This window comes from Amphiura filiformis, chromosome 16, assembly GCF_039555335.1.
Source record: "Amphiura filiformis chromosome 16, Afil_fr2py, whole genome shotgun sequence".
Classification (NCBI taxonomy): Eukaryota; Metazoa; Echinodermata; class Ophiuroidea; order Amphilepidida; family Amphiuridae; genus Amphiura; species Amphiura filiformis.
The window spans coordinates 17,066,803-17,094,211 of NC_092643.1; the positions used below are offsets into that span (position 1 = coordinate 17,066,803).

A 27,409-nucleotide genomic window follows, 5' to 3' on the forward strand; every position below is an offset into this window, starting at 1 on the left:
ATTTTTTTCCCCACAAATGATTTATTCATCATTAAAAGTGTAAAAAACCAAACAAAATGGGGGGGGTATACCCCTATCCTATTCCCCAATCCCTCATGTTTGCTAAAAAGATTGTGCCCAGAGCCAGCACTCTAATTTGATAGTAAAATTAGCCGGCTTTCAACTTGGTCTAGCTACAACCCTGAATGGTAAGACACGGTGCAAGAATCATTCTTGATTATCACAAATAAATTTGTGGACATATTTTCTGTGTTTTTGAGGGGAGGCCCAGTCAGAACTCTTTCCCCTCAGTTGCCCCAGTAAAAACTCTAAATTACGAAAATGTCCACTTTTTGGCATTTTGCGCAACCTTTGACATTGACCATGTCATTTGAAGACTTCACTCACTCCATGACGTAAGTTGAACTACATATTATTGTTCTTGATTATCACAAATAAATTTGTGGACATTTTTGCTGTGACATGGGGGGAGGGGAGGCCCGGTCAGAACTCTTTCCCTCAGTTTCCTACAGTAAATACGATAATAAATGTTGGCATTTATACAGCGCCTTTCACATGTATCAAAGCGCTTTACATTTATTTTGCTGTCATTAGAACATGTCAGCTGCCATACAATGCCCAAGGCATGCATATACCTTTTGGCGGTGCTCAATGGCCAATATTCCTAATAGCTCCCAATTTCACCCCTGGGTAGAGAGAGGTAAGTGAGGTAATGTGCCTTGTCTAAGCACAACACGATGGCACCACCGGGGCTCGAAATCGCAACCCTCCGATAGCGAGGTAGAGCCTATACCGCTGTGCCACCGTGCTCCCTCAAAACCCCTAAATTACAAAAATGTCAAATTTTTTCGATTTCCCCGAAATTCACTTCCCTCCTCCTCCCGCCTGAAAATAATCCCTGGTGCCGCCACTGATAACATCATATATTTGTATTCTTTCAGGCCCTGTACTGTGTGGGATACATCGGCTGTTGAGTTTTTCAATGAGATTATAAAAGGTAAGTGGACTTATGTCTTGATGTTGATATTTACAACTTGGGGTGAAATAGGCTATTCCAGTTGAAATCCATACACCTCCACATCACCAAAATCACTGCTAGAGCTAGTAGGGTCCTTGGATTTGTGAGGAGAAATCTCCATTCTTGCCCACATGACCTTAGAGCCACAGCTTTCAAGACCCTGGTACGCCCGCATGTGGAGTATTGCTCCACGGTGTGGGATCCCTACACTAAGGATCTGGTAGACCAAATTGAATCCATCCAACGAAGAGGGGCACGCTATGTTTTCAAAGATTACAGGTGGACAAGCAGCGTGACATACATGCTGACCAAACTGGAATGGGTACCACTCAAGGAGAGACAGGAAACATCTAGACTCACCATGCTACATAAAATCAACAGCAGTCAGGTGGCTATTCCAGCGCGAACATTCTTGCAGCCGGTCCAGATGCGCAGCTCATCCCGGCTCAACCATAATAAATCATTCAAGAAACTAAGTGGCAGAACCAACTACTACAACTTTTCAATCTTCCCAAACACCATAAACAATTGGAACAGTCTACCAGAGCACATAGTAAACATAGAGGACACAAATATATTCAAGGAAACCCTGGCTAGTTACATCAGCCAGCGAAAAGATGTGGACTAATTATATTCTTGCGCACACCATATCTTCTCGGTTGGCTTCGAATGAGAAGCGTTGAGAATATTCTTCAGATTCTTAAGATTGGAAGTCGTAATATGGCTCTTACTTGGCCTGGTGTCTAGCTGTAAATCCACACACCCCTATTGTAGACATGACCTTAATCTTCCACACAGGGGGTGTAGATTTCAAATGGAGTCACCCATTCAGGTAACCCTATTTGAAATTTACTCTCACTGTCATGTTTTCCATATGGGGTGTATGTAAACACCTCAAAAAAAGTAACTAACCCACCTTAGATAATGGGCATTATTCAAAAACAGGCTATTGTATTACAAATCTGTAAAATGCGTTGGAAGCAAAATTTATTTCTACGCATTTTGACACCTCATTTGATACGGTAGCCCAGAAAACAATAAAACACCAGTCAATTTAGTGTAGCGAGGTCCAGATTTGAAAGTTGCACTTGCATACAATACAAAAACACTCAGATATTGTTACACAGATTTCCTTCCATTATACTGAATACAAAATCAATACAATTTACTGCAACTTTCAAATCTTGGGTTACATTGATTTAAATGTATGCTGTGACGTCAATATTCAACAAATGAGGTGTCAAAATGTGCAGAAATAAATTCTGCTTCCAACGCATTTTACAGATTTGTAATACAATTGCCTGTTTTTTGAATAATGGTCATTATTTAAGGGGGGTTAGTTACTTTTTTTTTAGATGTTTATTTCACCTATAGCCCTATAGACGCTGCCATGTTGTATTTCAACACCAAAGCAGTGCTAAAATTGATCCATTATGCATGAATTAAACAAACTTAAATTAATGGGCCTCTTGATGCATGTTGTTGTGAGTGCACTCCAACGTGGCAGTAATTTACTAAAATTTGAAAACTTTCCTAATGATTTATGAAGCTCAATATTTGCATCTCTGGGTTTATTTTGAACGCTGATGCCCTTTGCAAGGGATCATTGGCCAGTAAACTCATGCATGACTTTTTGAATTTTCATACATTCATGCTATAAATAGAAACCTCCAATCCGCTACTTCTAGACAGTTTCAGATTCAACATGGAAAAGAAACTAATATGCTTAAAATATATGTTAATGATTATTTATACTATTATTTCTGTTGACAGATAAGAGTGCCCAGATGACAGTACATAGCAAGACCAGAGACGATGTACATTTCATCACTCTCTATATCAATGTGGAAAGAGAATTGGTAAGCAATGATTAATTCATCCATTCATTTGAGTGACATGGTTAGTACTCTCGCCTTAGGACCGGGCTTTTCAAGTTCAGTGCCCATGTTAGGCAATTTTTTTCCCCCATTCATTTTTTAATCCAAAATTATTTCAATACTATTCCATTTCCAGCTCCCTATTGGTTCTTTCACATAAATATTAATGAATGTTTGAATATTTTACTCTTACAGGTGAATGTTAATGAAGAGCTGGTGAGAAGGGAATTTGCTGCTGTGAAGAAATCAGATGACTTAGGTATGTCATCAAGCCCTTATAGGACACACAGCCATATATTTTGTAACACCAAACCTCACAGGATGATCGAAGTGCTTCCAAAAATCCATGGCTCGAGTTTTGATTATCAGGGCCTTCTGCTGCTACTTTGTATAGTTTGCCATTTAGATTGAATTCTGTTGAAAAATAATATTTTGAAACTGCCACCAGTCAATACTACAACAAAAGAGCTCAACAGGTGACAGATAGTTTAAGCTTATTATGAATCAAGTTAAATTTCTTATTGGCTGGTGTTTACATTGGGGTCAAATAACATTGAAAATTCAAATACCTCCCCAAATCAATGCAGTGTACAGGTGACCATGACCATGGTATATTGGCTCACATATTGGGTTGACTATTTAGTTTTTCCAGTATGTAGGTGTTGGGAAGTGCTAAAATCATCTATCCATGATTTACTGTTATAAAGTGGAAATTTTGCACTTCCTCAAACCAAAATATGTTCCTTTTGTGTATAGTCAATGTCAGCAAGCTTAAATTTGCAAATTTAAAACAAGTGAAGTTGTTCGAAATTGGAAAAGTACAAAAATTAATTGTGCAGGAAAAAAACTATTCCAGTTGAAATCCATATACTATGGAAGACATACCCTTAATCTTCCACACATGCAGTGTGAATTTCAACTGGAGTTTCCTGAATGAGTGAATCTATTTGAAATTCACACTCCCTGTGTGGGAGATTAAGGTCATGTCTTCCATAGGGGGTGTGGGTTTCAAGTGGAATAGCATATTAGGTGCACCAGTGAAGCAGTGATAAAGCATTCTGTTGATATATATATTATATTTTCCTTTGCTCCCAGATGACTATGAGGCAAGAGCACCATCGCCTGCACCGTCCCTTGAAGCCATGGCATTAAGAAACTACCATGGATCCGCCAGCTCAAGAGAAGGCAGCATCAGGGCACTGTCTCCTGAGATGGGAGCTTATGGTAGCAGAATGCCGTCACCACCATCGGCCTCAAGATTGCCATCCCCTCCACCCGCCGCCAAACAGGTGTCACCTGGTTTGAGACAACAACCCGATGAACAACAAGTCTTGAAGTCAAAGTTCCAAGACAGTCTTAAGATGCATAAAGTATCTGTGGAAGGATTGTTGGAGAAACGCAGACATGATGATCACGGTAGAGAGCATGGGAAACAGGGTAGTCCAAGCCAACCAATGGAGGTGCTTTCAACGGCACAAGTTAGGGAGAAAATACAACAGCTGGGAATGCCTTTGACACAGTCGGGAACTGTACCAAGAACTCATGCTCACAGTGACATTGATTACTCTCCACCTGGACCTGCTGGTGATAACAACAGGTACACAGAACAGCAGAAGAAGGATACTGCAAGTGCAAGAAGTCCAGTGTTTGGTCAAAGTACTACAACTCCTCCCAAAGGTAGAGGCTTGACACTTCAAAAGTACAACCAAATGGCTGGCAGCGATAGTGAAAAGAAGGGAGAATCACAGAGTCCTGTTGGAAACCATGGTCGCAAATCTCCCGCTGATGGTTTCAGTCCAAGAGGATCAGGTCCAGGAATGCTTCCGGTGCCTCAATCTCAGTCAGCCCTCAGTCCATTATCATCCGACTTCTCGTCGGGAGATGAAAGTAAATCTGACAGAAAACAAAAAGCTCTTGCCCTCCTGCAGCAAATGGCGGCAAAGGGTAAGACTAGACAATCATCGGAATATAGTGCGATTGGTTCCTCGGACAGCTCCACCCATGTGACTTCGCCACCGCATCAGGTCAAAGGTCACTCACCAGAGACTAGTGGTCCAAGTCCAGATAGCGCTGTAAACAGGCCACCATTTAGGATCAGACCCCCTACAAGTGATGGTGAACAAAAAGATGGTACCACAGGGCTTTATGGTCGACAGAGTGGTGAAGAAGAGAGTCTTACAAAGTCAGGTGTGGGCAGGGGAGCTATGAGGAAGACAATTGCAGCCAAGAACAGTCATAGGTAAGTACTGAATAGGTAGGCATGTATTCTTATTGCATAATAACTGAGTTGGAGCTGGTAAATTCTTGGGTCTGTATGCACAAAAGAGTTAGACTGGGTCTAAAGTTAGACTTGGTCTAAGTGGAATTTAATTCCATAAGGAATGGTCCTTTACTCTTATTTCCTTCCTAGAGTAGCTAGCAAATTCTAAAGATTTAAATGCAAAGTTCAAAAATAGTACAAATTAAGTTAAGAAAATGTAAAGGAAAATGTCCTTTCTCCTGGTAATAAATTCCACTTAGACCAGGTCTAACTGTAGACCCGGTCTAATTCTTTTGTACATATGGACCTTGGTATCATATTGGTAATTTGCTTTAAATTGAGCTTTTCACACTTCTGATTGCAAGTTCCAAGAAAGCAGTTTTAAGCTATCAAGCTATGTAAAGTGCTTATTGTGTTTGTTTGGAATTTAGAAAGAAAGGCTTGGAACATTTATATTGTGTTCCATCAAAGAAATACCGAATGGGAACAGAAATTTTGAAGATAATAACATTTGAAAATATATTTATATGATAAGAGATATATTTAACTTCATGTTACATAAACAACTTGCAACATTTCCCAAAACATGAAAATCTCAAATTAACATATCAGTTGGTCACTGACATGAATGGGCGATCCAGTGTTAGAAGACAAAATCGTCATCTGAACTGCTTCATATGATACAATCATTTGCATGATATAGCTACCACCAATTAATGTATCTAAAATGGTTGACTGCTAAAAGAGTAGTCATTGTCTGAAATAGCCAAGTACACTACTATTTCTCCTGTTTTACTGTAAAACATGTGATATTATTTTAGATTTTGAATACTACTTTCATCTTGTCCACTGCTAGCTACTCTCACATCATGTCTTATGTGTCACCCTTGCATGGCAGTTCATACCCTATTTTCTGTTTTAATCTCTTGATTTTAACTGCTACATGTAAAAATTAAAAATGTGGTATCATTTCTTGTTTATTTGCAGATTCGCCGACTTGCGTCTTATTTGATTTTGTTTTGATTTCATTTGATTTGTCAAACATGCTTTTTTTATTTTCTGAAATAATTTAAAATTTTTGATTGAATGTTGCAATTGGTTAATGTGAAACAATTCTTCTTTATCTTGAATTTGAGTCCTGGACCTCTAGACCACTGCTCTTACCAAATAAGGTGACAATGAAGGTATCACAGAGTTATTGAAGAACAACCTGTATTATGTGAACAGATTCATTGAAAAGCGTTGTTGTAGATAATCAAAAGTTATTTTTTTGTAAGACTAATGCAATCAATTATTACTTATGACTCTCGGCTTTCGCCATCTTTGCTGCACGTCTTGATCACAGATTATCTGGTCCACTGCTTCTCCAACAAAACTTGTTTGATGATGACCTATCCTTGTTACCCGGTATTGACACCACTTCTGGATCAGTACCACCTCCGGTTACCGAGAATCCGGCCAACTACAGAACCAATGCATTGCTCTCCATCCCAGGCAAACTGTTCTGCAAGATTATCCTTAATAGAATACAGGATACTATAGAAGACCATTTGACTGATGCCCAGACGCAGTGTTTATTGCTATAGGCGACATGTGGTATGCAGACAACATCATCCATCATAATGTTTTATTTGACAACTTCAGATCGCCACAGATGAGTTGGGTAGAAAATGCAAGATGTAGAGAATGAAGATCAATCCAGCCTAATGTAAGATAACGACAGATGACACAAATGATATCACACTCAATGATATTCCAGTGGAGAATGTCCAGCAGTTTGTGTTCCTGGGAAGCAATGTCCTTTCAGTGGAGGAAGATGTTAAAGTGCTAACTAGGCTTTCCACATTTTAGTCTTATTTTATTTCTTCTGTTTGTTTTGCTTATATGATCTGGTTTCTCCTTCTCTTTTCGAATTTGCTGATGATAACATGTATCTATGGTGATTTAGCCCATGAGATTCTTCAGCAGGACATTGAAAATATTTTCCAGTGGTCAACTTGAAAAGAGAAGACATCCTACAGACACTCAATGTGACCGGATCAAACAAAATAAGATTTGAGTTGTAAATCAGCTAACTCAAAAACATGTCTATAGTGTGTCTTGTCTCAAGTTGAGAGTAACCCCATGTTGGATTTGACATTCCCATGTTATATTTCAAATTAGAGGTTGTTTTTCGCAAGTTCCAGAAAATTTGTGTTGAAAATTCACTTCTAATAAACTGCCCCATTTTTCAAAATGCAATGCCCTGTGGTATTTAATAGAGTAAGTATGGTAGATACATTGTCTTTGGTTTGGGTGATAAGGTCATATCTGGTAAATGGTAAACTTCATTCTATGGGAGTTAGAGGTCAACTTTTTGTACATGTGTAAGCAAAGGATTATTTTCAAAGGTGTGGTGTCTGAATGGTGTAATGTAATTTCTGGTGTTCCTCAAGGCTCTGTTCTTGGTCTGATTTTATCTGTTTGTTAATGACTTAAATGATGTGGTTTCTTTTTCTCTTTTCCAATTTGCTGATGATAATTCAATTGTCTGTCCTATCTATGGTGATTAAGGTCATGCACATAACTAGATCTAAGTCTCCTAAATTTTGTACTTTGTATATATTATAAATAGTGATGAGCTTAAAGAAGTTGATGATTTCAAGCAGCTTGGAGTTACTTTTAGTAATAAGGACCTTTCCTTTGATTCTCATATTGGCAAGGTTGCTGATAAGATTTCTAAGCTTTCATGTAGTTAGATGTACCAGAAATATGACTTCTGTTGCTTTATTTAATCTTTACAATTCTCTCACTTGTTTATTGTGCTTGTGTCTGGTCTCCATTTCAAAGGAATCATATTGATAGGTTGGAAAAAATCCAGAGGAAAATCACACATACTTTGTTCTACAAAGATGTTCCCGAATTTGATTTTGAAGATCGTCCTCCATATTCTGAGAGACTTGTAGACCTGGAATTGATTAAGCTTGAGGTTGTTTTGAAGTACCGGTATCAAACATTAGTCTTTATTTAAAATAGTCAATGAGATTGGGCCTAGTTCTTTTGGTTCTCTGGTTCAAAGAAGTTTTTTTGGATAATTCTAGGCTATTGCACCAAACTGCCAAATTTTCATCTCTCTTTAATTCTATGTTTGTTTCCCTCCTGCATCTTTGGAATGGAATTCCTTTTTAATTGCATCATGTAATAATCTTGATGTATTTAAGTCTGAATGTATATTTTCTTACTTGGAAAAAATAAATTATGCTTAATTTATTTGGGGATATTACATGCTTTGGCTTATGTATTTGCAAATGCCAGAATTTTATGTACATATTGTTTCAAGATTTCATACCAGTTAACTTTTATGTTACTAAATGTAGCTTTTTGCTTTTTTTGTTTGTATTTTTGTACTATTGTACTTAACTATGCTTTCATGTGCAGGATCAGTGGGCACTTCTGTGTCCATTCACTCATCCTGAATTACTTGATTGTCATGTGTAAGAAATGTAAAATGTGTAAAGGTAAGGAGAAGATCCTGTATAAACAGTGATCGGCGTGCCCGTCTCTTTCATCATTGGCGATTGGGCCAGACTCCTCCATGTAATGTTGCTATAGGGGATCGCTACACCTCCTCCACAGCGTGGCTGTTACCTTCCCAGCATTTAAGAATGCCGGTACCCATTTAAACACATGGGTGGAATGGAGTAATCGAGATAAAGTGTCTTACTCAAGGGCACAACACGATGGCGTCACCGGGGCTCGAACCCGCAACCTTCCGATTACGTTCGGCTCGGCCAATGTGTAAATGTACTGTAATTTTGTTACTTTTGTATTTCGTAAAGTAATTCAAATAAATATTATTATCTGTAACACTCCCAATATCTTTGTAATACCTTCCTCATTGGCTCAGTTGGTAAGAGTGGTAGTTAAGAGGTGTGAACTTTCTAGATTAAGATGAATATAGATCCAACCAAGGATAGGAATTGTTTTCTTTATTTCTCGGACATCTTTCATTGAGAAAATATTTGTGATTGTTGCAGAGTACAGGCTACAGTGTACATGCTGAAAACTGCTCTGTCATGCATGCATGAATCAGTGTGTTTATAAGTTATAACATACTCTAATTTATGAGTGTGATATTTTTGTACAAAAATCATGCAAATTGATTTGATTTTTCTGTATATCAAAAATGAGACTAACCATTTTAAAGAGAAATATTTTCAGAATCATGACTTGCAATCTTTTACGAGAGACTACTTAAAAGTTCATGTTACTTGTAAAGCAGATGATTTTATATACACTTTTTGTATACACTTTTGTATCTACCGTTTCATCACGAGCACAGTGCTGCTGCTTATGCATAAAAACATGGATAATTTTTAATGCATAAAACATTGTAAAAGCATGCTCTGCGTGCTAGCCATGCGCTTCAACAGAAAAAGTTGAAGTTTTGAAACATTTTCTCAAAATATCAAGAGCTATCTTAACAACTACTGAATCAATACTAGGCTTGTTTGTACTCATTTTAATGCATTTTTCATGCTGATTCCAAATATGGTCATGAAAATTTACATTTTTGAAATTTTTGAATTTTTAAAAAAAATTTGAAACTTGTCGTCTGCAGGCGACACCCGCGTGAAGAGAGTTAAGACTTGAATTTTAACACCGTTTATTTTCAGTTTGTAGCTTCCTCTACTTCTTGCCTCATGCCATCTGCCTGTTTTCATTTTCAGTTTATGATTTGCCAGTTTATTTTAAGTTAGCATTTGTGTTTTGCTTGATGATCATCTACATGTAGTAACAGACTATTTGCTTCATACAAGCCATCAAGTATGTAAATATATGTATTAAACCTACTTCTGTAAATCGTCGTTGGGCAGAACAAATATCCTGTGTTATTGGCCCCTGAACATGCTTAAAGCAAAACCTCCTACATGTATATGGTTGGCAGTTATGTTTTAAACATTTTCAGGGGCCACAAACACATAGGAGGTTTTTCCTGCCCAACGACGAAATTTAGTGATGCGAATGTGAAAGGAGCTACAAGAAGAAAACTATACTGAAGAAAAAGAGCTGAGAGAAATTTAAGTTGGAAGTTAGAAACTGTAAATGACTTAAAATGAGAATGGGTAGTTATTCCAGTCATATAAATAGATTCCGTTTATAGTATGAATTTTGCAAGAGGGGCAGAACTGATAACAATGGAGCTTCAGCCTTGGTTCGAGGCTATAGGTTTCAAATTTCAATATTTACTACTGACATTTGCTCCTGATGTTTTTAGCCAGTAGGTTGTGTGAAACAGATGATGAGAAGTAGAAGCTTGCTTAAATAATATTATCTGTTCATTGTCACAAGTATAAGTTTGATATTTAAGTTGGCATAGTTGAGACTTGTTTGTGAGCAGGTGTATCAAAAGGTTGTAAGATAAATTTTCCATAATTTTTTATGTTTTATTTTTTTAAAACAAGGCCTTCAGCATGGTCCGATGAGAAACAAACTAGCTGCTCTTCTTCAGATGAAGTTGGCCAATCTCCATCTAGGCTTCCTGATAGGATCATTGAGCAAAGGTAAATTATTTACTTGGTGCTTTTAATATGACTTGACATCACATTGACCACATTGATTTGCAGTATATGTGACCATCCATCTCAAACCGCTCGTAAAGTTGGCAAATTGTATTTCGAGTTACAATGCAAAATGTGCATAACGGTTGTATTCATATTTTTGTAATGTTTGTCCTACACGTTTCTCATTTTAGTGTCAGTCAAACGCCAATCTTTTAATCCTATTGTTGAAGAAGATAATAAGCTTATACTTATGTATAGAGTTAGTAAATAGCTTTAGTCTTTGTTTGCTTTGGCCAAATCCTGTTCAAGTGGTGGGTTAACTAACAAGCAACAATGAGAGGACATTCCTGAACCTGGTTGACTTGGGGATGATTTGAAGTGACTGCCAATTATGACAATTTGATATGTAATACCAGCGATGTGGAAAAAGAGAAATAATGTAGGACCAAAATAATGTACCCTTTTACTGAAGGAGCAAAGTTTAACGAGCCATAACTTCGCTTCTGGATATTGTTTGAAGTCAAATGATATATCATTGTAAAGCTTATGATATATATTTTCTAACCACGGAAGAAAACAAAATTGACCAGGGGCCGACTTTACGAGCGTTTCGACGTTGACGGTCACATATAATAAGGCCAGTTTGACCCAACAAAGCATTTTATTTTGAAAAGTGGCAGAATTTAGTACATGTCTAGAAAAACATGTCCTTTAATTTGTATTTAGTGTGTTTTATAATATTACAAGTGTTCCTTTTATGCGATATACAGCAAGTTGTCACAACAACATTAGAAGTGTAGGAAAAGGGGTCAGTCAGACTTTAAAACATCCACAGTTGTATTTATGAATATTATCAATCATTTAGGTAGCTCAAATAGTTGACTAAATTATAATTCTATTCAACTGGACTTACTATTTTTGATGGCTACGGTATCACGTCATATCCATGACGCATCATCAGACCGACTGATCTTGAAAATCCCTTGACGACTCCTGTGTGACGTCACATCTACCATCGTGACATCACAGGTCAAGAATACAGAGCCAATTCAAGATCAGTCGGCCTGATGATGCATCATGGATATGATGTGATACTGTAGCCATCATAAATAGTAAGTCCAGTTGAATAGAACTATAATTTAGTCAACCACAGTGAGTACTGTTTCATGGATTATGAAATAATATCAAGGATTCTCAAGTAATAATATACTATAGGATAAGCCACACGTTTGCGCAAATGAAGTCAGTCACACACTTCAATGCGTGTTTATGCATGCGCTGCGTAAGAGGTTGACCTGTGGAAGAGGTGATGCATGTTTACGTCATCGTTTCAAAAAAAATTAAATGGCGAAAAACAGCGAACAATTGGTCGAATCTTTCCATTACTATCATATTGTGAAAAACCAAATAGCTGAGGAGTTACGGTACTCAATATGCTAGGAAAATATTCTCTGCGATAACCCCATGACGAGACTGGCTAAATAAGCTGTATTTTTGCTGGAAAGGATCCAAATAATTGGCAGTCAATGTGCGCCATCTTGGACAAATTTAGGGTACCAAACTACCAAAACTGTCAATCAATTACTACGGTACCAAACTTGGCACCAAACTCCCTACAAACCGTCACACAAACTGCCATATGTGTCAATCAAACTGCCGTAAAGTGACTTCACTTTTTATACAGGGATTGAATATGAGTGTCACGGCCCTGGTTATGTTGATTAATGCTTCTGATTGTATGTTACCCTTCCTCTGGCTCTATACTGATTCTTCACTGATTCTTTTTGTCTGACTTCAATTGCTATTATAGAATCAATCTAATCATGAACCAACCAACAAGAAAAAATGCTGCCAACATAAAATCACCCCGAGCTAGAAGCATAGCACATGGTGTACTTTTGCATGGTGATATGCCACCAGAGCCTTTCACTTCCTTTGAGGAGGCACCTTTCCTTGATACCATCTTACGGGTAAGAACCAATTACATCCCACTGTATCAAAATTGTACAGAGTTCGGGCACATGTTGTGATCATGAAGGCATGTCCTGATCACATTATACATGCACAACATGGCTGTACATGATATCCTGTTGTACATGCAATAGGTCAATCAGTACGTACAATCATGGACACTCATGCATGTTATGAGCGATGCACAGTAAATAACTGTAATAACAGTTAGTATATGATAGTACTAGTAATACTTCTCTCTAAGGGAGCCTGTATATAGGTGGTTTGCTTAGTAATATTCACCTTTTCTAGATAATATTCCCGAAGAAAGTTCTGTAGCTAAAGTAACTTTTTGTGCATAAGTTTAAGAGTGCATATGTGGTAAAAGTTGGCATAGTTATACAGTTGACAGAGACATTATCTCTTCTGTATAATATTGCAGAGAGAAAGACTCCAAAGGGGAATTACTAGGTGAAAATCCGAATTTATTTTTAGCAGATATGTGATTTTAAAAATGTGTGTGTTACCCAAGTATTGGAGGTTTGTAGAATCTTCAACAATATAAACTTTTGTTCCTGAAGATTCTGCATATTAACAGTTTAGGAATTTAATTTAAGATTTATATTTATTTGGCTTTGTTTGCTATATGTATATGTAAGCAGTGTAACAACAACTCTTTGTTTATCAATGTTAATTCACAGACACTTCAAAAAGAAACCAAGTTTGTCAAACCATCCGCTATACAAAGCTACTCTTGGGCTGCAATATTACGAGGTCGAGACATGATTGGCGTGTCAGGCAAACAATCTGGCAAGAAATTAGCCTACCTCTTACCTATTCTTCAACAAGTCAAGCAACCGTCCATGTATTCATCACTTCCTGTTGGGTGTGGGGTAAGTATCCAAGGAATTTAAAATGGAGGAAGTGCACTTCACATAGCTCAATGTGCTGTGGGGAATGCATATTGTTTTGTTATGCATGCATGGAGGTAAAAATGGTGTTCTTTTAGCTCTTGGGAATCTTTAACACAGATTGAATGAAGAATATTGATTTCCACACAACACTATTATTCACGCACAACAGGTCTGTTTTACCTTCCCATCAGCACTAAATTTTTATGCCGTATCCATTTAAACACCTGGGGAGAGTTCAGAATTCTATAATACAGCTAAAGTTTGTTCGGTTTATATAAAGGCGGAAATTATTTGACTTTTGTTACTGCGCACGTCAATCAAGTCCCAACTCACGCTCGCGTAAATTTACATAAGCGTGCGCTAGTCACACATTACGCAACGCACACCTAGCGTAAGCATTGCGTCCAACAGCGTGCATGCCATTCTATATCAATACACACATGTTATGAGTCTTATTTTTTCCACCTTGTATAAACTGAACAAACTTTAGAACTGATCATATGTATACCAATGTACGTCGCAGTTCACTTTTCAATGTGCAGACTGTATTTAGGATAACAAACACATCTGGTAAGCAAGTCTACTAAATGACCTCAAAAAAAATAATAAAAGTGGCGAACAAAAACGCCGGCCCCTTTCAAGAACAAATACAGCTTATTTAGTCATTGTCAACATACGGTCATCAGCAGAATAACACGATATAACAGTATTGGAAAGAAAAGTGCAAATGTTCGTTTTGTCTCACATCGGACAAGTGACAAGCTCTAATGATGTCATGACGTAAGCAACACACAGCTATTAATAATTAATTATAATTAAATCATGTTTGATTCACTTTCGTTCTTTTCAGCCCCTAGCCATTGTGGTAACTCCAGGTTGGGAACGTGCCTCAGACGTATACAGCGAGATATTGGCATTTATAGGCAGTAATCGCAAACCAAAAGCATTGCTACTACATGGGGCAGGGTCAGAGGTCAACAATCAGGTAAGAAGAGTTGAAACCACACTGCCAGTGCAGATTTTTAAATTTTTATTGCACTTGGTGTTTACACCACAGTGTGAAGTGTTTCTATGTATTTTCATCCCAAGCCACGCCCACTATCAGCAACCTGGATGGTGCCCAATGAATTTTGGTGGAAATATATTGTTATAAATCTATTCGAGGACCCCTATAACATTTATGTATGTGGTGAGTGTCCTAACTATCCTTTCAATTCCATTATATAGATCTGCAAAAATTACAGGGGCCCTGGCAGTTTCAGGAATTAAGTATGAAAAGAGTTTGCAATTTGCCATCCTTTTAGTTTCTGTTATTATGCCAAATAAACAAATTAACATGTTTCCCATCCCCTCCTGCTTGCTTTTTTGAGATTTCTTCAATTATATTTTTTATTTTTTGAAATTCAGTTATAACTTTTCAAAAATATGTCTAGGAAGTTGAGATGCTTTCTATAGCCTTACTAATATACAAGAAATACTTTTAGAAAGTTTTGTGATCATTAGAGAGGCCTATCTCTCAGAACAACAAACAGGACTCCTCCTTTTTCCAGGCATGTTTTGCATACGCTAAATCAGCTCTAAAAATTGGTATTTACAGCGATTTTCCGATAAAAAAATAGAAAATAAAAAGCCCCACCTTCCTCCTTTTTTTCGAAATCCCGGACGTGAAACATGTTTTTTATTTTATTTGGCCTATTTTTATCTTAAAATCAAAGTAATAAGAAAATTGCACATTAAAGTTACATGCCTGCTCATGCCAAAGGTAGAGAATTTCGGACAGTTATTAGGTGGACTGTTAACAGTAAAGTTCCACATAATTCCATCCTAACATTTAACTGACTTTTGGTGAGAAATAAGTTAATTTGTTATGAAGGTTGTACTGAATATCTGTGTTACTTTTGGGTAATTGCTAGCAGCAGGTATAAACATTGATTTCACCTCACACCTTTCTTCCCTCCCAATATTTTACAGAGCTAGTTCTGTTTTGCTGTCATTGGTGAGAAGATGATTTACACTGAATATAATAACTATGGATTTCTTTGTTTCTGTTACTATAGGTTCAGCTGATAAATGGTGTTGACATTGTAATCTGTACTATATCATGTCTTCTTAGGCTACTACAAGGAGAACACACTAATCTGGAAAGGTTATGCCATCTGGTGAGTTATCTAACATTGCCTCTGATTGGTCAATTACATGATGTCTTCATTTTAATCACCAATCAGAATGGAGTTTTGCAAATTGAAAACGTCTTTTTGGCCAATCGGCAGGTAGTTCTCATTGGGTTAAGCCTCGGATAATAAAAGTAATATCATATTTGCTGTAAATGTTTGTAAAACTTCTCTCATTACCCATACAATTCATCATAATAGTGCAGGTCAACGTAGGTCAAAGGAACTCAATGAAGTATTTGAGGTGGCTTGTAACAGGTTAAGTAAATAAGATATTTTAAAATCTCATGCTTCCCCTTCACACAACCTGCTACATACTAGGAATCTTGTTTGATAGAATTGAGGTTACATAATATACATCCTGCAATCAATGTTGATTTACCCTGCAAAATGCCATGTTTGTTGTTGTATGAGGAAGTGCATTGCATGAGCAGCAAATGAGCTAGAACTAATTGAAATTGTTTTAATTAGGTTCCAAGGTTACTTGTGTTACCAAGCTATTATTCAAGACCAAATTAAAAAGACTAGTTTGCTTATGACATACACATACCTGCCAACTACTCCGATTTTCGCGGAGTTACTCCGATTTCGAGTTTTAAACCCCGAAAATCGGAGTACTCGATTTTCTGGAAAAAATTTAAAAAAAAAAAATTAAAAAAAAAAAGTTGTTTTTTATTTTAAATAATTTTTTTGAATTTCTTTCCAAAGTTTTGAGCGACTTTGGAGAACCACTGGACCTATTCTGAAGTGCTAGGATCATTCACAGTTAATTTGAAAACAATTGGAAAAATTACAAAAAATAACAGTTTGTTATCTTAATATGCAAACCACTAACTAATGTTTACCTCTTCATCTAGCACATATTATAAAATGCATGGAAAAGCAATGCATGTATAATATTGTGATAGATGAAGAGGTAAACATTAGTTAGTGGTTTCCATATTAAAGATAACAAACTGTAATTTTTTTGTAATGTTTTCCAATTTTTTTTCAAATCATCTGTGAATGATCCTAGCACTTCAGAATACGCCTAGTGTTTCTCCAAAGTCAACAAAACTGACATGTTTTTTGTTGTTTTTTCTGAATTTTTAACTTTGTATTGTGCATCATATCAGTGTCCTATCAGTCACGTAGGCCCTGTTATAAAGCCAAAAAATTGCTTCAACGAATGATCGTTATGTACAAAAGTATAGGAAACTGCATTTTTAAAAGCACATTTTCTATGTGAAGGAAGCATATTTTTCAAACTTGTAAAAACAAGTCCCAGAATGTTTTTTCAAAGGTTGCAGTCATCAAATATGTGTTGAAATTGTTGCCAGATATGGAGTATACATCCTCCTCAAATGCAACCTTCAGAATAGGTCTAGAGGTTCTCAAGTTGCCAAAAACTTTGAAAAAATTAAGAAAAAATTGATTTAAAAAAAAAATTTCACCTTTGTATTGTGCATCATATCAATGTCCTATCAGTCACATAGGCCTTGTTATAAAGCCAAAAAATCGCTTCAACGAATGATCGTTATGTACAAAAGTATAGGAAACTGCATTTTAAAAGCACATTTTCTGTGTGAAGGAAGCATATTTTTCAAACTTATAAAAACAGGTCCCAGAATGTTTTTTCACATTTTTTTCAAAGGTTGTAGTCATCAAATATGTGTTGAAATTGTTGCTAGATATGGAGTATAAAATCCCTCCTCAAAGTGTATAAAAGCCTAGGGCTTCATTTTCACCTTGTTGTTTTTCTATAAAATGTGTCTAATGTGAAGGGGCTATAAGGGTTTTTACAATGTAGAAACCCTCTAGCTTTGGGGGGCTTCGCCCCCTAAACCCCCACCGGGGCTTTGCCCCTGGACCCCACCAAGGGCCCTTAAGCGGCCCCTGGACCCCCGCCCGTCAGAGGCGATACTACTGGCGCCGCGCCCTACATTCGCCATGTACTCTGTTTTCTAGGTTTTCAATGTTGGCAGGTATGCATACAGTGATGCCACGCAGCGCCTTAGGCGCACAATTGGGCTACTTGGCGATCACTTGCCGCTACTCAAAAAGGCATGTCGCTACTTGTCTAAAATTGGGCTACTTTTGCCAGTCTCAGGCCGCTGCACTAATTCAATGTATTTTCCTTTCAATTTAGCCGATTTACAAAGGTTTTGAGTCTTTGAAGCTCAAAATTGAAATTACAATGGGTTTTGTGACCATTTATTGATCGGTCAGTAACTTCCCAGTAAGACCAGAAGTTTCAAAGTGAAGTGCTTTTCCGCCCAATTGGGTGTTTTGCGTTCTAAATTCGGGTAAATCCGCCCAAATATCTGGTATTGGGCGCTTTTTTGGAAGTTTAAAAAATTGTTCTGTGCAGGACAGCAACCAATCAAGCTGCGCCTTCACGGCGCATTTTTAATTTGGTCTTAGATTATATCCATATGAGCAGATTTTAGATGGGGTGGTGGCCATCCTGGTTGCTGTGTGAGAAAACATAAGATTTTTCACTGCAGTGTGGGGTAAATTTAACACACCACAAAATTCTAAAATTGTATAAGAAATTCAACATTCGAGTACTAAAGGTGGATTAACCTACGCCACATACTTATTGCCTGTGGGGATCGCCATTATTGGACCACTGGGTTATCAATTCCTGTGTTGGATAGATATAAGAACCAAAATGTATGCTTTATCTAATCTAATCTTGTATGTTTATAATTTTTATGCAGGTTTTAGATGATGCAGATATACTGTTTGAAGATTTCACTGCTGAGGTATGTGAATATATTTGTAAAATCTTGAAAGAGGGCATGTTGGCATAGCAATTAGCCTTATCTCTAGCAAATTCTACAATTACAAAGTTCCACACCTGAGGGTCCTTCCCTAGAATGGAGTGGGCAGGGTTACAGATAGGGCACCCCACCCTATCTACCTTGGCAGGGTTAAGATTAAGACTTGGCCTCTACAGTCTGTCCACATAGAAGTATAAACCAAATCTGTGGCATCGGGGGTCAATGCTTTGCATGACACGCAGGCTAATGCATGTTAAATGTAAAGAGCGTGGTTTGCTCGGCAAGTACAAATCGCACAGCAGTTGGCACGCCAAAGAAGCATTTACACACACATTTCACTGAAATAAATATTCTCATACCTCCAGTTTCTGAGGTCTATTTACTCTGTACTTCTATGTGGACAAACTGTAAATTGAATGGTTCCTTTAGGATATGTGATTGAATCCCCCAGGGTCCTTCCTTGGACAAGTTTCTTTACCTAGCTTGCTTTCCTCGCCTTGTTGAAATAAGGAGCTGTTGAGGGATCAGGACAATCCATGTGTTGATCAAAAAATTATTTGTGTATGATGGAGCAATAGAAATGGTATTTTGTAAATAAAATGTAAGTAGCTACAGGTTGTCTCATTCCCATGCATATATAATTCCAATATAAGGTCACAACTGCAAGTCAGATGCGCTCATAATTTCTCTTTTTGCATTTGTGCAGGTTAAAGAACTGGTAAATGAGTATGCAGCAGCTCTAGTAAGGCGTAGAACTCAAGGCAAAGCGCCCTCGCAGCAGATGGTGTTTGCGTCAACATGGACGCCAGGTCTAAGGTCTTATCTGAATAACTTCTTGAGGGAACCAGCTGTGATCATAGCTGCACCATTAGAGGCTGCTGTATATGCAAGAATCAAATGGGTAAGTCTTAGGACTGAAATTAGGCTATTCCATTTAAAATTCAACCACACCCTGTGGATGATTTTACTGCCATCTCATTTCGAGTTACACCTTCTGGTCAATTAGCAGGACATTTTGCTAGTTTTATGCGAAATTACAGCTGAGATTTGTTGAAATAGATCAAATTCAATTGAATTTTGCCTAAAATTAAACAATCTTCTTTGGAATTCCAGAATCTTCCAAACCTTTTTCAGTTTTTATGGATGGAAATATATTAGATCTGGAATATTTGTAACTGTTGAATTTGTTTTTGAACAATTAAGTAGCATTTTACAGGTTTTACAGTTCATGTTTCATTTCATTGTTATTAGTATCTGTGATGGTTAATGACAACTAATTAATTTGTGTGTGTGAATGTGTGTTAATTACAGATGGCCAAAGTGACCAGCATCAGACAACGATTTCAGCATCTAGTCAATGTAATAGACTCCTGCCAAGCTGTGTCTTCCAGAGTTGTAGTCTTTGTCAATAGGGCCAAAGATGGAGAAGATCTACAAAAGGTAAAGTTGTGGACAAGTTTAGTTTTCTTGTTATTTTTTTTGTAATTACAGGAATATTAAATCCAAATCTTTTTAAAAGAAAACGCATTGTTTATAATAAAGAGAGCAATTTTATGTTGTCCTAAAGAGAGACTTTATGGCAGCATGAGTCCTGTCTGTGTGTATGTCATTAATATGTAAGACTTTTAGTCATATATTAGAGGTATTCAAGGTCACATATTGAGGTCAAAGGTCATGAGGTCAAGTAGTAAAATACCAATATGTTAAGACTTTTTAAATGTGCCGAAGGAAAAGCCCTAATGGCATCACGAGTCGTGTTGGGATGAGTCGGGGTTTGTGTGTGTGTGTCAAGTCAGTCTGTTTGTCAATAATTATGGGAGGCTTTCGGTTAAAATTTTGATCTCAGCCCAGGGTGGTCTATATAAACAGTTCAAATCATATTGCAACCCAACTTGGGTCATAACTAGGTTGTGATACATAGGTTGTGAGTTCGAGCCCCGCTCGTGCCAACGTGTTGTGTCCTTGGGCAAGGCACTTTATCCTCATTGCCTACTGGGGGATGGGTTGGGTTGGATTGGATTGGATGTTTGTATAGTTGTTTGTTTCAATGTTGCAATATTGGCGCTGATTAAGCTGCTGCCTGCAAATTGCATTGTGTCTGTTTAGGTGTGTTTAATGTACAATTCTAGCAATTTGACCTCATGGGTCACCATTAGAGTTTGAAATAAAAACCTTCCTTTTTTTTTTTTTTTTTTTTTAACTATGGGTACTTTCAGATATTAGTGATGATCAAGGTCACATATTGAAGTCAAAGGTCATTTGAGGTCAACTTGTAAAATGCCATAATGTCAGATTTATCATTTTTTGGATAAACAGTGGTCTCATATGAACAGTTAAAATCCTATTGGAACTAAACTTGGGTCATAGCTGCTTTATGGGAACCTTTGTGTATTTGTGGTTTTAAAGGTCGTATGTGAGGTCAGTAGTCATTTGAAGTTAAAAAACCATTTTGTAAGACTTAATTAAAATTTCCTGAAAAGTTGGTCTTATATGAATCACAGCCCAGTTTAAAATAAATCAAATGCTCCTAAAGATGATTTTTGAATTATTTTGTGCCATTTTTCAGATGCTTGTCAATGCACAGTACTACTCACTATTAGCACACAGGGACATGGGGTCCCAACATATAGTCCAAGTCATCAGTAATTGGAAAGAAACTCACAGAGGGGATTCAGTACCAGTACTTGGTAAGTATATCCCAATAAACAGACTTTATAAAGAGTCATAGATCAAGAATACACATTAGCCCAAAAGGATGCAGGGTCCCAGCATATAGTCCCAGATTGTAAGTTTGAACTTGCCCCGTCCTTGTTTAGTAAAGCAGCTGTTAAAAATACGCCTATAGCTTCAGAACTAATTATCGTTTTGACAATATTTCAACATAGAGAGAAGGATACTTTATTTTCGCGCATTTTGATAGCCCATTTGTTAAATGTCGTTCAATATTAATAAAGCAGTGGTGCTTTTAAAGAAAACTACCCGAATTCAAAAGTTGCAGTTTACAGCGATCAATGGCTATCATGCAAGCACTGTAGCATGTAAAGCCCGCCGTTATCTTCGCCCTGACTTCAAATCAATACAAATAGCTGCAACTTTTAAATTCAGGTATTTTACTTTCAAAACACTGCTGTGTTGTTAATGTTGAACACAGTTGGACAAGTGGGGTATCAAAATGCGCGTAAATAAATCATCCTTCTTTTTATATTGAAATATTGTGAAAACAACAATAGTTCTGAAGCTATAGGCGTATTTATAACAGCTGTGTTACTTTTTGTGCGGACTTTAGTTCATTAACTTTGATGTGCACTGCTTCCTCTTCAATGATTTGTTCAAACATCGGGTCAATTTTGTGTTAACAGCTCATGCCGCTTCATAAAATAGCTGAATCAACTATATATTTCTATGGACTGTCAATTGATCTATCATTGGACCATCTGCTCACATGTTTTGAATTGGGCTGCATTCCTATCAAAGATTTCGTTTATAGCCAGTGACAAGTTAATTTTAAAGCAAGACAGAGGTGAGAGTCTGCCGTGACCAATCTGAGAATCTGTGCATGTCCTTTACACCTAATCTGTACACAGGATAGACATTAAACATGTGTTGTGTGGGATACAGATATTGTCATGTTATATCAAACATGACTAGTATTAATGTACCTTTTTATCTGTTTTATTTTTGTCTATGATATAGTAATGACAGATGATGTGATACATGAGCTGGGCATTACCAATGCATCGTGTGTGGTCCATTATGACTTCCCTACCAATAAAAGTGTCTTGGGAAGACGTCTTGGCACCATGATGGACAACTTTGCCTCACAGATGGCTAAAAAGGTAAGGAGACTTTACCATGGTAACACTTTGTCCTTGTGTTGCATACATGTCCAGTTATCTCAGTTGGTAAAGCACTACACGTATACTTGTGTGCAGGATAGTATAAGTTCAAGCCCTCACAGTGTCAGAATTATGTTATTATGGACAAATTAAACTATCTTGAAAATTCTCCTGGACTGGACAAGGAGCTTACTGCTTGTAAAAAAAAGTTTCACATGAATATATACTCAGACGACCTATCTGGGACCGCCGTCCCTATTTCTGTCTTTTGTAAAAGAAATCAAAATTACATTATCAACACCAGTTTGCATGCTCAATGTTACTGTACATGCTCCATGGCACTATGCATTTCTCAAAACTGTAGCATGCGTAGCCACTGCACATGCTTGGAGCATGCAAATTAGCTCCAATGTTGATGATGCTTAAACATTATCATTTTACCCAACAGCAAAATTCCAGCTGTCAGACTATGCTGTTACTACTGGAAGCAGACCACTCCCAGTATGTCCCCTCTCTCAGTAAGCTATTAGCAAGATGTAGTAGGGATCTTGCCTCACAACTCGGACTGGAGGAAGCCATTGAGGTAAGATATTCATTGTGTGATTGCAGGTATTTTCAAAAGACACCTTACACAAACAATGGGAAAAGTTGTCATGCTTTGCAAAAAATTGGGTGATTTTGCAGGTGGCTTTATATGCTAATTTTCTAGCCTTGGTTCAGTATGGTAATTCATAAGTCTTCAAAAACCTTAATTGCAATTTTTTTTATATGTCATATCATCAATTGATCGATCACTGTGTAAAGAAAGTGTAGTAAATCAATTGTCCATTTGTGAAATTGGGGGGAATTCTTCACTAAGTTAAGTAATAAAAACAGCAAATTTTATATTTAGGAAATTGGTCAAACTACGGGCCACCTGTCATCATCTTGATGTGGTGTCCCCATGTCTTTGATCTGAAAAATTGCGGCCATGCATTATTTCTATGAAACTGCAGATATTGCAAATGTATTGTGCATTTACAATCCGTTTGATTTCTATGTTGCAGTGTTACTGGGGTGTTCAATTAGACCCTCTAGAATTTAAACATGGAATATAAACTATGTAAACTGTATATTTGTTTCAGGCTAGAGAGTGCAAGAAGACAAATGTTAGTCTATGTCACAACTTGAAAGGATTGGGCTACTGCTGGTAAGAACAAAAAGATATAAGATACTATTTGTCCTATTTGATATATGTTGGTTCTGAAGAGAGTTGGTTCATTGAGCTTGCAAAGATGCATACTGATCATTTAATCTTGAAATAACAAAATAAATCTGAGCTGTGAAAATAAATAAGTCTGTGATCCAATTTAGTAGTGACTTGCATAACAACTAGACAATAACGAAACCATTTTTTTTAAAAGTCTGACATACAGACAGTACAAGAATTAAAGTAGCAGTTATGTTGACCCCTGTATATCCCAAACAAAGACAAGTATGTCAAAACCAGCAGCCAAGACCTGTACTCTTTAGCTCTGATTTAAGACTTCATTTGTTGAAATTGGCAGAGCATTAAAGAAACAGTGATCTAAAACCCAGGAACAAAATCAAAAGTTCCATTTTAATGTTCTAATTAATGGAAAGCACTGTGCTAGTTCTCTTGGTCGAAAAGCACCCATAGAGCAAACTGCAATTTGCATCTTCCTTGGCTTTTGGATCATCATGTCTTAATTTCTTGACCAATTTCAACAAATGAGATCTTAAATACAAGCTAAAAGATACCGCTATTGGCTGTTGGTTCTAATTATGACATATTTGTCTTTGTTTAGGATATACAGGGGTAAAAATAACTGGTACCTTAATTCTTTTGTGGTCTGTATAATGTGTTTGAAATCAGGTGATATAAACTGCATTTCCTTTTAATCATGAATAGAAAAGCTGATCTTTACTCTTGTGTTTCTATTTTTAGGGACTACCCCACATGCCCAGAGAGGCATTGGATCTTGCCTAGTATTGACTCACCTGGCAGCCAGTCTCTCTATATGGATCTACCACAATCTGGATTAGTCAAGGTAAAAATTTTATTTAGTTTTTATAATCTTTGTCAATTTAGCATCTACAGTAAAGTGGTCATTTTTGCATGTCATACTTTTAGTGTTGTGCCGATTTTTAACTACTTCGCTTCGTTTTTTTCATTTACAATTTTGAATAGTCTAACATATACCTGCATAGGAGGACATATTTGTGTGTTTTTATTTTCCCAGTAGCTATGTTGAGCGCAAAAAATTAGCGTCCCACAAAATTTGCCACTTTTACAATATTTGCATCTTTCTTATGGTTTGTGAGCATGTTGTACTCACCTTATAACCCATCGTTTGTGCACCATGTACCTTTTTATAAGGTCAAGGGAAGAAAAAAAAACCAACCTGTGCACAGAAAGGTTGATCTTTGAATTTAACTAACGCCAATATCTATGTGAAAATATACACATTTTCATAAAGGCCTATAGAAAATAATCTTTGCAAGCATGAAAATTTGGCGAATCCATGTCACTTTTCATGCACGCAAACATCTCATGCTTTACAGTAGTTAAAATCTGATGGGTTGAATAAGTCTGCATAAATGAACTCTGGAAATCCGGAATTGCATTGGTTAGTCACTGACAGAAAATCTACAATGAGCCACCCAGATAAAGTGATACTGCTATGCTGCTATCTTTGTCTGCTAAAAAGAAATAAGATAGTAATGAAGATTTTTAACTTATTACGCCTTTCAGGTACTCTTTACATACATAGTAGATGCCAGTTGTTTTCACGGTCGCATCCTCGAGTATCGCCCCACCGAGGGCAGTGCACCTGTTGACATGACAACCAAGTATGCGCAGCTTCCCATGGACATGGCCATGTGGTTTGGAGCGGATGCAGCCAATAAGCAGATTCACGGGTCACCGCAGGTCAATGAGCTGTGCGCTTTTGAGGATGACCAGAGGGCGTTTCACAGGGTCAGGGTGGTGAAGCTGAATGTGAGAAGTAATGGGGTGTTGAAGAATGTCCAGGTAGGTGTGCTATTCAAAGGATAAACATTCAAAGGGGTATCCTTGGTGTAAAATATTCATGAGTTAGACTAGTGTAAAGATTCCATTGAGGAATTAATATATGGGTGCAGGTACATCCTGTACGCTTCCCCAAAAATATTTAAGATTATTCATGAGTTAGACTGGTGTTAAGACTCCATTTAGGAATTAATTCAAGTACCGGTACAGCCAGTCTCCCCTAAAATATAAACTTCAGTTACTTGCAAGCACTGACTTGTTGTAGGTGTTTGTTTGGTTCAGGTGTGCAGGAGCAGAGTTTGTGGAAATATTTTAGGCAAAATCAGTATAAAAAAAATCCTGTTTTTGTTCAATGGATTATTTCTTAACATCATGAGGCAATGCCTAGTCCAATGCGATGGAATTATTGCTCTATTTGTAGTACATAAAATGTAGGGGAACAGGATTTTGGCAGACAAGAGGTTCATTTAAAAAAATATTTTCCTACATTTTTTGCATGTGTGCAGGTACAGTTTGTAGATGAGGGACGATATCTGGATATCCATGCCAGTAAACTGCTCAAGTTGCCGGCCAGATTTCACTCCATTCCATTCCAGGTAAGAAATGTTTCATTCTTAAATGTTATGGGATAATTGTAGTGTTTGAACATAAAAAGACTGACTAGATCATGGTGGATCATAATTTAACTTACTTGTCTTTTGAACCGAGGTCCATAGCAAAACATTATGATTAAAAGATTAAATTTATGTTAGGATTAATAGGTTGTTCCTTTAAAATTCAATGCCATTTCAAATTCCAGTTGCACCTTCTGGTCAATCCAGCGGGATATTTTGCTAGTTTTTATGTGAAATTCCAGTTGAATTTTTCACAATGCAGCCTAAAAATGGACAATCTTCCATACCATTTTCACTTTTTATGGATGAGTGGCAATATTTTACATCCTATATCAGATGTATCATCAGGCCAACTGATGTTAACAGGGCAAAAGTTTGTTGACCTGTGAAGCGGATGTTGTGTAACTGGTCGTAGAAGAGCCAAACATCTGAGGGATCTTCTTGATAGCTGAACAGTAGGCCCCTTTGTTGTTGTGAAGTTGTTTCGCGTTAACATTAGTCGGACTGATGATGCATCCGAGATAAGATGTACAATATTGCCACTCATAAAAAGTAAGTCCTAGATTCATAAGTTCATAGTTATTAATACCTGGATATGTGCATTTGCAACTTTTGTACAAAGATTATGCTGAAGTATAACATACTAAGCTCTAGCGAGTGCTGGTGTGGCAACATCCTTCCGTGCCAGAATTACAGTTTGCCCACTTGTTTTTTCCATTAATTATATTTGTATAATGTAATTTTTTATTTTTTCATTATGTGCTTCATTTTTTTTTAATCAATGTCATGTAGGCCATAGAGGTTTACATTTGCAAAGTGAAGCCAGTAGATAAAGATAGAAGATGGACTGAGCATGTAAGTACTTGACTTTATTTCAGGGGTCCTCATTGTGTGCAACATGATCTGAACAGGGTTCCCGCAGTCCTTGAGAGTCCTTGAATTTGAAAACACCTTTTCAAGGCCTTGAAAATCCTTGAAATTGGAATTTTGTGCTGCATGGATTGTTGTGTTGTGGTAAATCCTTGAAAATCATGCTTTAGGACCTTGAAAGTCCTTGAATTTTAAAGGTTTCAAGGTGCGGGAACCCTGTCTGAATTGATACATTACTCTAAAGTTGAGAAAAAAACAATAATTTTGCCATGTTTATTTGAAGAGATTATACAAAAAGACTCTCCCAGACTAATTTGAAAAGAATAAAAATACTTGCTGTACGTACTTGCTCCATTTAAAACGATTGTGGCAAATTTGATTTTACACTCATTTCAAGGTGCCCTTTCCTGGTACCATTATATCCTAATTCGCAAGCTCAAATGGAAATAAGTGTTTATTCCTTACACCTGCACTCCTTTACTTAACCAAAAACATACATACATGTAAGTCTACACTACTACAAGTAACCTGAGGTAGCACCATTCTTCTACGCCAAGCAC

At 37.1% G+C, this 27,409-nt stretch overlaps 1 protein-coding gene across 1 annotated transcript in view; it reads left to right on the top strand.

Moving 5' to 3' along the window:
• Window positions 1-27,409, top strand: part of LOC140172465 (uncharacterized) — an 89,648-nt gene that overhangs the window by 7,602 nt on the left and 54,637 nt on the right. Inside the window, exons 7-26 of the mRNA XM_072195611.1 lie at window positions 942-997; window positions 2,792-2,877; window positions 3,091-3,154; window positions 3,991-5,134; window positions 10,600-10,698; window positions 12,509-12,668; window positions 13,350-13,541; window positions 14,413-14,547; window positions 15,620-15,721; window positions 18,436-18,480; window positions 19,205-19,399; window positions 19,810-19,938; window positions 21,065-21,185; window positions 22,192-22,334; window positions 22,783-22,917; window positions 23,459-23,523; window positions 24,283-24,385; window positions 25,090-25,368; window positions 25,809-25,961; window positions 26,772-26,834. Of these exons, the coding sequence (XP_072051712.1) occupies window positions 942-997; window positions 2,792-2,877; window positions 3,091-3,154; window positions 3,991-5,134; window positions 10,600-10,698; window positions 12,509-12,668; window positions 13,350-13,541; window positions 14,413-14,547; window positions 15,620-15,721; window positions 18,436-18,480; window positions 19,205-19,399; window positions 19,810-19,938; window positions 21,065-21,185; window positions 22,192-22,334; window positions 22,783-22,917; window positions 23,459-23,523; window positions 24,283-24,385; window positions 25,090-25,368; window positions 25,809-25,961; window positions 26,772-26,834 (3,469 nt within the window). The remainder of the gene's footprint in view (window positions 1-941; window positions 998-2,791; window positions 2,878-3,090; window positions 3,155-3,990; window positions 5,135-10,599; window positions 10,699-12,508; window positions 12,669-13,349; window positions 13,542-14,412; window positions 14,548-15,619; window positions 15,722-18,435; window positions 18,481-19,204; window positions 19,400-19,809; window positions 19,939-21,064; window positions 21,186-22,191; window positions 22,335-22,782; window positions 22,918-23,458; window positions 23,524-24,282; window positions 24,386-25,089; window positions 25,369-25,808; window positions 25,962-26,771; window positions 26,835-27,409) is intronic.